Here is a 12,034-nt window from a genome sequence, read left to right on the forward strand (position 1 = left end):
TTTGTTGCTGCAGCCTCATGTATGTACAAGGTATGGCTAAACAAAACTTTGTGGAGCATCAAAATTATATTATGCCTCTGGTATTACGGATAAGAATGGCGGGGTAGTTCTGGAGTTTGGTCAATCGTGGATGCATCTCAGGTTAATGTGGAGTCCACTGTGGTGGATAATATACTGGATCTACTTATAATTACAGTCAAGGCCAACACCTTGAGGTTACTGACGACACTGTCTGCTGAGCAGTACAAACATACATCATTGAAAAAAAAAAAAAAAAAAAAAAAAAACATTCCAGATTAACGATCGACCTCTGTATGCATTACAAGTAGACTGCCCAACGTATGGAGAAGCAATTGCTCCCAGTTAAATTGCCATAACTTTGAAGCTGGAAGAGTTAATTTATTAGCAGAAAAATTATAAGATATAATTCGTCTCTGGTGGGACGAAGCTAAAACCTGCACCCGTGAATTCCGCAGCTTCAAAATTCTTCCTTGTCTCGCCTGCATCCGGAAATTATTAACCAACCCTAAGGGCAACACAGCTATTTCACCGTGCTTTTGAGGATACCAAGTCTTCAGTAGTTTTATCTCTTCCTGATACTCTCGCTTCTTCGGCCGTTTCTCACAAGATATGCTTTGTATATCAAAAGAGTCAGACCCACGTAACAGATAGCTGGGGCGGAGATCTAAGGAAGTTTTTTCATAGCAATTAATATCAAAGAAAGGCCTACACAGCGGAAGTGATATTTATGATGATAATAACGCTGCACGTTTCCTTAGCACATACTGTAGCGCATACTAATCTTGGTTGTAGCTATCAATGCTACTCGGATCATTATGGTCACATTGTTGGGCATTCTTGTGAAAACTTTCATAAACGCTTAGGAGTTGCAGCGTGTTTCAATAATTAAAATACATTCAGGGGCTGTTATTGAACCGAAATCTATCTCGTCTGATGTCCATCACTTTCGCCACTAAAATTATGTACTAATGAGTTTTGGCACAGATTTTCAACTTCCAGTTTTTACTGAAATGTTCCCCTAGACAAATTGCTCAAATGAGCAAAACCGATTTCGGCGATTATTCAAGAACAGAATGCTGTTTCAGTGTAGAAATTTTCGCCTTAGGCCGAATGAATACTTCCAAGAAGTTTCACTATATTCGACTACTTCCCTGTACCTATCTATGGCTTCATCTAGCATGGATGCATGAGCAGTGTGAGAAGTTTAACACTTCAACCTCTCTCTTGGTGTAATACAGTTCAATGACATTCTATAATAAGAATCAAAACCAAATATTGGTCTATATGATCCTCTTGATTTATCAGTTGGTTTCACACACATGCCTACTGCCCATGGACAGTACTTTTCTTGTTTATTATTCTTTGCTGGAAATAAAAAAAAAAAAAAAAACAATTCTCTTGAATATCAATGTATGCTATTGGACACTGATAACCAAATGTTCACGAAATTTTCTTAATCAAAAATTATTTTGGCCATGTCAAACTGACAAATTTACAAATCAGACGGTTATTAATTAATTATGCCATACATGCCCTCACTAAAGTTACAAATTTGATATCAAAATAACACCATGCAGATTTTCCTAACTCATTTTTTTTTAAAGGAAGGGAAGAGAAAGAATCAGAATCCATTAAAATAAAACTGACAATGTAGCCACACACAAGTCAGCGCTCTGCAGGATAGGGCAAATAAAGGTTTAGTCAGTGTATTCATAAACAGCGGTATTTCCTTCCTCCACATCAAAAGGCGTGGCAGTTCCAAGGTCTTACATCTGAACACCTGAGTAGTGTAAAGATGGAGAAAACGCTCATTCAGCATGAATGTATCACTTCATCCCATGTGTCTACGTGAATGTATCACTTCATCCCATGTGTACGTGAATGTATCACTTCATCCCATGTGTACGTGAATGTATCACTTCATCCCATGTGTCTACGTGAATGCATTAAGTTTAAAACTACTTATGTTCTTACTTTCAATGCTTTTCCAAAAAATGTTTTTAAGTTATTCTTGAACTGGTTTTTCAATTGCGCAAATAAAAATGACTAACGGTAAACTAGTTTCAAAACGTTTTAGTTATTTCATTTGTAAGTTACGTTATTACAGGCTGGTTCCTGCGCAGAAACCAAACAGCAATCATTGTATGAACACATGTTGCCCACCATGTTATCACCTTTCCAAACTTATGATTGATCAGCATTACCCAATTACTTTTTTTAAACAATTCTTGGTTCTCAATGCTTGCAAGACTCTCACTGCATATGAAATGCTTACTTGTACGGCCTAATGTTCATTGCTTATTAATTTTTCTATACTTTCGATTCGGATAAACTTACAGTGCATGTACGTTTTAGAAAAGATATATATGTATATAATATATACAATACATACATACATACATATATATATATAAAATATATATATATATATATATATATATATATATATATATATATATATATATATATATATATATATATATATATATACAGTATATATGTGTGTGTAGAGCGAGCGAGCGCGAGTGTATCTCTTCGGTCCTATTCTGCCAGTCTTAAAGCAATTTGAATGCAATCTTGAGAACGCATAACCAACCTCTGACCTTCACTAACAGATCACGGGGTTTACAATTGCAATAACACTTCCCTCCAGCACCGTTTCCCGATTAACAACGCATTCTCATTAACAGAAGCAAACAACCTGCTGGCCCGGCACCAACGACAAAACCAGAAAACGCTCGAGAGCGTTCGACAATGTACGGCTCTTGAATGCAGTATGTGCACCTTTGAGTCTGCATCACTCTGAAACAACACTTGCTTTCAAATCATTTTTTGTTATCTGAAAAATTTTAGCAAATGAGAAAATGTAATTGGTCATCAGAACCCAGTAATCCGTTATATAATCGTGCAAAATTTAATGAAATACATAGCCTATGTAATCCTATTTAAAGCAACTCTTCAGTTCGATCAAAACTCAAGGCGACTCAACTCTTTCCTAAAGCAAGAGACTAGACACTCACTCATCAACGTCGACGGGAGTGGGGGGAGGCAAGCACACGAAAACATCCTTGAGGGCCAAAACTGACGCGAGACTACGACCAAAGACCGAAGGTGAGCAAAAGCCTTAGGTCACGGCCCGAGTCCTGCGGGAAGATCATCCCAGACGGCTTGGTAAGGAAGCGAGTAGAGGGAGGCAGGCATCTCTCATCAACAAGCAACTGTGGAGAATTCTTTGCAGGAAAAGACACCTTGCAAGGTGGACTTTTTAGGTACTTTCTTTTTAAGCTTCCTTTAGCGATGTAGCTATCCATTACCATTTAAAAAATTAACTTAAAAAACTGTCTTCTATCATGATTTCTGTAAAGAAGAAAAAGTAAAGTTCAATTACCATTTAGAAGGGGAAAAAAACTTCTATCAAGGTTTCTCTTTTCTCAATACGTCAGCGAATTAAGGCCATTCGTCCGACCCGAGTTGCTTCATATGACTACCACCACAGTACGCAAACTTCTATGAAATGACCTTTTGTCATGCGTTGCCCCAGCGGCGACAAATTCCTTGTGTAGCGTAGGCTATGGCCTTTAAGTATGGCCTTGACCTTGCTCCTCATTGGTTCCATTAACAAAGATACATGCCAAGTGTCAGTCTATCTCGTTTAATTCCAACGTTATTGGGCATACATAATATATACTACTTGAACCACGAGTTTGACTCTGTGATGCACCACTTACAATTTCAGGAATCCCTATCACGCATGGATATGAAAGGTACTGAAGTACAGCGCTGTAATTATAAAAAAAATAAATTAATAAGCGGTCAGACGGACGAACGCACATGAGGGCCTAACAGACAGACTGCCAGGTCAGTTAGAAGATGTCCCAGGAAGGTAAACCACAGGCAAATTATATATATATATATATATATATATATATATATATATATATATATATATATATATATATATATATATATATATATATATATATATATATATATATATTATATATATATATATATATATATATATATATATATATATATATATATATATATATATATATATATATATATATATATATATATATATATATATTATATATATATATATATATATATATATATATATATATATATATATATATATATTACATAAAACAGTATCAAAATTACGATTACACGATTAGACCATCATATGGGAAGCAGATACAAACTATATCTTCTCAAGTACCCACCAATGCATGATCTAAATAAATAATTACCCTTACATTTTATGAAAAAGGGGGGTTGGGGAGACGTAAAACAATGCAAGATGCCAGTTAAGCGCGAGGTTACTTGTAGCCCAGCGTCTGTAACCCTGAACATTTTTCATTTACTTCCCTTTAGAAATTTTCTAGCGTCTGTAACCTTAACATAATTGCTTCTCAGAAACTTCCTCTAATTTAGAAAGTTTTGTTTGGTAAATACTAATTCCAGTAACCGATCAAGTAAGATAATACGAGATTCAGAACCAGTCAAGACCTACCGAGCCTGGAATCTAAATGTAGAGACAAGAATTGGAAATTAATATGAAAAACTGTACCTAGCCATGTGTCTGCTGAATCGTCCAGACACACCAGAGCGTGGCATTTCGATGAAAGCATCAGTGATGTTCGTGGCAAAAGCTTCTGGTCCCATAAAACGTAATTTCAGTCTACGTGAAGTTCCATCACAACCACCCAATTTTTTTTGTTTACTTCATCCTTTGATGTAGCGACGCGAGTCTTTAACCCACGCCCAGAATAACAGAACAAAAAGGCACATAGAAATGTTTCATTATGATCCATGCTTTACATCGTAAAGGCTCGAGTGGATATCACTTTTTCAGTTTTTAAAAATTTGAAGCTGCTCTTAAGTAATAATTGACAATGTTTATTAAGATGGAAAATGAAAAGTAATTAAAGTGGTCGAAAATGTATCTATTTGGCTACGCAGTAAAGTGTAACTAAACATGTTGCCGGAAACGGTTTGATCCTTTTCCTCCCTACAAAAAAAAGGCACTTAAATATCGTGGTTTCTAAACAAGACAGTCGCCATTAGCCTTACGCAAAGAAATTCTTCTATAATGACGTCACTGATCAGGTTAGTTGCGGGAAAAACCCTGACACAGGTCTGCTACGGATGGCAGTAAAATTACAAGAGCCCGAGAGAAAAATATATCAGGTGTCCACTTTATTACACCTGTCTGTAACAACTACTGAAAAACGTGGCATCACTTTCATCACCTTGGTTTGAAAAATGGTTAGACTACTACTATGAAGACGGGGCATTAGAAAGCATACAAACGCCTGCATTAAGAGGCAACTGTGCGTCAAGAGTTGTACCTGATTGTATTTTGAAATTCTAACCACACCGAGCTCGATTGCCCCACACCAACCAACACCACCTTGGCAAACAACCAAGTCATGAGAAGGGAAGGGACCAGCGAGATTTAAGTAATGGAATATTCAGTGTATATTGTTATATATACATTACTCCATTCTGTCAATGTAGTTCCACATGTCATCACGATAACTATTTAATGCTATCAAGACAAAGTACTCAAATACGCCTCAACAACTGACGTCACGGTATATAGATAGCTGTGAGGAAAGACTGAATTGCAAAGTTTATATCTCAGGGTGGCTGCATTTTGTGTATCTTCTCTATTGCGTTCTTCCACTGGAATGTATATAAAATATAATGCATTTGGCATGCGTCTGGAGTATTCGTTTTCCCCGCTTGTTCTCCTTCAAGCTAGACAAGACAACTTTGCAAACACCGCATACAAAAGTGAATTAAAAATCTATACAGTTAATTTACGCAAACATTTGTCCAAACAAATATTCAAATTTATGCAACATGTACACATGCTTAGATGTGTTATGCTAGTTATGTGTATTTAAAAAAAATATTGTTCAAAATGAGCCAAGGACGTCTGGCAGTAACACACTTGGCAAGCCACAAAGTAACCCCAGAAATTTGTTGCTTGGGAACTCGCGTTAAATAATAACATAGGAAAAAAAGTGGATTCTCTCAGAGGGATCGGGGCGGGGATAAGCAAGGAGATAATCTGCATCGTGGGAGGCTTTCTATTTCCGCAAATGAAAAATGAAGCTTTGTAATCACCAACAGCGCGCACTTCAAATGACATAGCACTGCCACTACAAGCACTTAATGCTCGGATACTACTGAACACAACACTATCACCAGATTTTTCTCTCATTTCAGAATACAAACATTTCACGCTATTTCAATTAAAACCATATCTACTAAAGCGTCCCGTCTAGCGATCTACACTCCACTCAAGAGACTTAGTACAAACGCGACGTCGAATGAGAATCTGACGAAGAAATCAATGAAGTCAAGGCCCCTCTCTCCAGTAACCCCCCACCACCTCGCCTACCGGCCACAATTGAACTTTCCAGCATTTAATTTAATAGCACCTGGTACATTTGAAAATCGTTACTGGCCAGGCAACTGGGAACGCAAGCTAAGATTGATGGAAAGCAGTTATAATGTACGTCATACGACCAGTTCCGATAAGTAAAGATTTCCCCATAGCATTTTCTTTTTTTGTTGCGTGTGATCTCAATGATACACTGATTATAACCAACATTTGTAAAAGATCTGAGTTAAGTATTTTATAGTACTGGATTATTTAATATGAAGCCGACAGTTATGTACCATGGCTTGTCATTAAGACATTCCCCGATAAAAGAAATTGCACGTTCGTGCGTTTTATTTTATTATTTATTTACTTTTGTGGCTTTACCTACGTATTATTAACGGCTGATTATACGTGAAGGTTGTGTGTTTACTACCCACATTCATGAACATCCCTGGACCTACTAAATGTATTTTGCAACTAGGACTAATGAAGTATGACAAAAGAAAAAACCTCTCCCTACGCTTCCCAACTTGAGCTCACCTGCGTGGCTGGCTGAAGTGGACAAGGTTCCGTCTACTCCCCAAACTCGAATACTCGCACACCTGAATAGACAACAACAGGTCCCAGCGACCATTCCTCTCCCATCCCATCCCATCCACACCACCGCCCCCATCTGCATCCCAACCCCTCCTCAAATGGTAGATCCTCCCGCCATCCCATCTTATGACCGTCCTTGATCACCAACCGATAATTGCTCTCTTCCCCGAAATTTTTAACCTTTCCATTAAGACCGAGTTCGATCGTTCCTTGCTTTTATGTGAATAGCAAAAATAAACAAGTTTGTCTAAGGAAGACGAAATGTTACGAGGTTATAGAATCATTTCTTATTCCCCCTTTTCTACGTCACTCTCATTGTCCCATCTTCCTTCATTCCGTCTTGAAATTCTTTCCGTAGTATTTTCCTCGTGCTATTTAGGCCACGTCTTCTTCCTTCATTCTTTACCACGTTTTAACCAGGTCCGTCCCACTGCCTTTATAACACAAACGCGAGCGCGCGCGCCATTGATAGCTTTACGGAATTCCATACCAGTGCTGAATTTCGGTCAACTTAACCCCACCTGCTCCTCTCATCCTATCCTTATCATAATGGGTTTCAACCCCACACGGTCAAAAGATTCCACACAAGATCAGTATCACCCAATTTTTGTTTTCTTTTTCAGTTTAGACCCGAACCTTCAAGTTATTTACCAGTAACATTCCAGTTTCACCCATATACTCATTTTCACGAACTGAAGTGCAATACTGCCTTAACTTTTATTTGATAAACTAGCACGGAACATGTGTATTTGTTCGACTGTCCAAACTCGTTCGATAATATTAGGTAAAATATTCACTGCGCTTAAATATATAAAAAGGCACATAGCAGAAGGCTGTTCCTTATGAAAAAAAAAAAATAGACCCAAGTCTTTCCACAAAAACTTATCGTAAGCCTCTGAGATAATAAGCTTTGAAAACAAATTTATATATATATATATATATATATATATATATATATATATATATATATATATATATATATATATATATATGAGTATGTATATATGTGTGTGTGTCACGGTTACAATAAGAAAACGCAAATGAATGACATTCGTTTAAATGCCCAACCTTTTTTTCCAGCATTCCGACAATAATACTTGAAAAAAATAGCATGACTGACAACTCTCAGGGTGGGAGTGGGGGGGTATCAGACAGGAGCTAGATGCTGGCTTACCAGGTAGAAAGGAAGGAGCGGAGACTGACAGGCGGGTCACAACCAAACTGCCTTAGGCCACAGTTGCCCTTACTGCCATTCCACCCATGCCTAAGGCTGTTTGCTACTCAAGGTTTTGAGAGTACGATGCTACTACTATGAAGGTAATATAAAATTTCATCAAGACGTTTGTCATGCAGAATTTTTAATTAAACCGAATACCACCGCGGCAATGAAGCAAATTAATGTTTGTTAGCATACCTGAAATTTCCTTATCGAATTATTGCAACACCTAAGTGTAAGACAAATAACACCTGGAGCTGGGAAATTTACATGATACTAACCAGGGCAATCCACATCTTTTAAATAATTTATACCTTCGTATTAACAACTGGTATCAACGTATATACAGCTATACACTAATCTTCAGTTTTTCCCTATCAGCACTTCTCAAGTTTTCAAAGAGCACTAAGGCAAATCAATTCCCTTACATACGGAATGCCCATTTGGGACTTCAAGATACATCAAAATTTTACAAACCAGATAGGAGGGGCAAGTCGTGATATACAGTAGTGTACGCTTTCATTAAACATTTGTTTTCAAAATCGAAACTTCATGGACTAATTTTTAAGCTCAACCCCTCTACGCTCACTCGGCACGTTCGTCCTTCACCTTTTGGAAACGTTTCCACCTAAACTGGATTTCTTGGGCAAATTTACGCCATTCAGCAAATCGAAACGGACTTGTTCCTTTTTAAATGCACCATAATGCAAGCTGAAGTCACCTGACGAATATATTAAAATTCTGCCAACATCTTATTTCAAGACACGACAAAGCAAGTGTCAGTGAATAACCCAATAAGAAGCAAGTCATAACACATTTAAACCGAATCTTACTTGGAAAAAGTACCCCATGCAGTAAAGAAATAAGGTCAGGAAGTGGGATAATTGTAGTCTGCGACTACGCTTTTGTCCTTGGCTTAAAAATTAACGAAATGCTAAATGACTTTTAGGCACTAAGAAATTTGACATTAAATATTAAAACAGACGTGTAATAGCACTCTACTCGAATGATGAAATAATGAGTAATAAAACAGTCGACGATACGTTGATCGCAACTGGTACCATTACTGTGGACGGAAATTCGACCTGACTACACACACCACCTGCCCCAACAAACAGTGTTGGAATCTCACAAAACTTAGAAGATTTTGACAACCATTCCGCAATTTCGACTAGGAATTTAGAATAAAAAGCATCCAAATTATATTCCTGAACCAGTCAAGACCATCACCTAATTCAAACAAAATTTTTTCCTCGAAGCACACCTGCCAGGAAGTTACACAGGAAATGACTCCGGGGAGGATACTTCTTAACTGTTCGAACGAAATATGCCCTTCGCCTCAACGTAGAAAGACTCGCACAACGAAAACTTATATCATTGTTTCACTAAAACCTGATCCCCCACCCATGCGGTATGTGGGTATTTAAGACAAGCCAACTCACTCAGGGTCAATATTTTTGGCGGCTCTACAAAATGACTTAGGGACTATCAACACTCTTGACAGTTCTTGACACGCATGGGGAGAAGGCCACAAACATGCCACCTCTAATACTCAGTCATAATTAGGAAGCTTACCGAACTGTCCAGAATGGCGGTATTATTTCACAGCCCACAAACGCACAAGAAAAGCTATCGCTGAACCGAACCGGCTACGTCTGGCCCGTACGCTGTACAGACTAACACAATCCCTCGAAAGCTTCAGTCTTCACTTGCTGTTTAAACCTCCCGCGAGCCCCCATTTCGTGACGTCATTTCTCTGATACTTCGTTCTAATAACATCTTATATTTCGCCGGTGTTTAACAGTGCTAAGCAGTTGAAATTAAACATTTTGTTCATAAAGCAGTCCTAATAGGGTTGTATAATTACCCTAGAAGTATGCCCATTCAAAGATAAACGAAAACAAAAAAGATCTACTTTATGGCAGTACTACTAATGACGTCATATCAACACAACCTGGATGGCGCCCCTCCCCCTTCTGCTATTGGTTGAACGTGGTGGTGTGATCCTGCACCCGGAGGAAAACACTCCCACATGGAGAGAGGAAGTGGTTCAGGATTCTACCGACTCAAGTTTTTTCTTTTTTTCATTATTATTTTGTATACGCATCAGTGGATCAAGTCTGCAAGCCTCAAAGTTTGGCTTGGCATATCTTGCTTTATTTATTACACCCAACAAAAATGCCGGTACCTGATACTGCATGGCCAAAAAGATAGAATATGTTTACGTTCAACTTTAGTTTGTTTTCCTCCACCATGAAATCGCGTGAGCGATCATACGATGCGCGAGACGAAGCGTCTGACGAGAGCTGGTAGTGAATCAGTAATCAATGTGACGTATAGTTACATTGGTTGCATCATTTTGAAGTCGAGAAATGCTGCTGCAATATAGGATAGTGATTACACTCCTGTTTAAACGCTAAAGTCATCAACACAACAGGAAAGTCTCCTAAATTTACAGCAAATAGTATATGCAATCATATAAGCATTTATTATTTATATTATGAATATTAGTTGTCAAGTAAATCCTGCCAAATCCCAAAGTTAAAATTACAGCAAATAGTATATGCAATCATATAAGTATTTATTATTTATATTATGAATATTAGTTATCAAGTAAATCCTGCCAAATCCCAAAGTTCCTAAAGGCAAAACTATCAGATATCATTAAATAATTTCAAACTATTTCATTCGCTCTTTATTCCTTAGACGAGCTACGTTAGTATAAATGTAATTAATAAGTAATTATGAACAATAGTTGATTTGCACCACGCTGCTAAACGAATTCGAAGTAAGCAAAAGACTTGGTAACGATAGAAATGGTAATAATTTCCGAACAACAATACTCAACAGGGGAAACTGGCAATAACGACAACTTGCAAGTGCTGCTAATTGTATTATCACTGTTAAAGGAAATGACATCGATAGTATTCCTACTGTAAAAATAAAAAGTTCTAGAAGGGCGTGAATCACGGGCGAACGTAGGAAATTTTGTTCCACTCGTCCCCGGCGTCAGGAAGCGGTCGTGACGTCTCAGTAGGACCACCAGAGCCAAAGTGATGAGTCACATTCCTGTCAATGCTATACCACCGAGAACTGGCGTGCTTGCTGTCCCAGGCTCGTGTGGTACTTTCGTTTTAGTCCTGCGGGAGAAAGCGCCGGTGAATTTGGGAATGAGGTCAGGTACACGCAGGATCCAGATTTCTGGATCCTGGGTATACGCACATAGTACGTCACTTAATTCAGTTTAAAGTACATAACGAAATCAGAATACTGGTGAAGAAATTAATGTTTTTCTTGGCAGCAACTTACAGACAAAAAAAAAAAAAAAATGCTGTCTGCTCTTGCGGTCGGATATTGTTATATTAGACCATTTCAATTTAAGAAACATTTCCTACTAGCTAACATCGTATCTATGGTGCCATGTACCCCTATTAATTAGTGCCCCCATGTACCCGGCGACCTCTCGCCCTCACCCCCCGTGCCTCATGCCTACCAGGCAAGCCACATAGAGGAAGAATACTGTAGGTGAACCGCCTCTGCTGATAATTTTCTGTTAGAATAATGACAGAAAATGATATCTGGTTCAGAGTTGTGCTAGCCAAAATGTGCCCAGGAAGCGATAGACCGTGTAGGCGTCACATGGCTTTTGCACCTGGCTGTGGTGGACATTTATCCACGCGGGGCGAGGAATACAAATTAGAAATATTGTGTAACCAGATTTGCCAAGTAATACAACAGTAAAACAATTAAACTGTTTTGAATTTGTAAAATGTTAACCACAAATTCTCATATACGTA

The 12,034-nt window shown here is 38.1% G+C and overlaps 2 protein-coding genes across 9 annotated transcripts in view; one reads left to right on the forward strand and one right to left on the reverse strand.

Moving 5' to 3' along the window:
* LOC136827946 (long-chain-fatty-acid--CoA ligase ACSBG2-like) overlaps nt 1–9,955 on the reverse strand; it is a 58,382-nt gene extending 48,427 nt beyond the window's left edge. For 2 of the 8 annotated variants that reach the window (XM_067085497.1, XM_067085493.1), the window contains exon 1: nt 9,813–9,955. Coding sequence is in view for 3 of the 8 variants with exons in the window: in XM_067085490.1 (XP_066941591.1) it covers nt 6,965–7,074 (110 nt within the window). In the remaining 5 variants the exon portion in view is untranslated. Of the gene's footprint in view, nt 1–4,597; nt 5,039–6,964; nt 7,090–9,501 lie in introns of those variants that run through there. The other 6 variants (XM_067085490.1, XM_067085489.1, XM_067085494.1 and 3 more) reach the window with 5 other exon arrangements.
* The window catches only part of LOC136827951 (uncharacterized), a 505,229-nt gene that overhangs the window by 374,912 nt on the left and 118,283 nt on the right, over nt 1–12,034 (forward strand). The gene's annotated exons all lie outside the window — the stretch shown is intronic.

The sequence above is a fragment of the Macrobrachium rosenbergii genome, chromosome 42, assembly GCF_040412425.1.
Source record: "Macrobrachium rosenbergii isolate ZJJX-2024 chromosome 42, ASM4041242v1, whole genome shotgun sequence".
In the NCBI taxonomy this organism is placed as follows: domain Eukaryota; kingdom Metazoa; phylum Arthropoda; class Malacostraca; order Decapoda; family Palaemonidae; genus Macrobrachium; species Macrobrachium rosenbergii.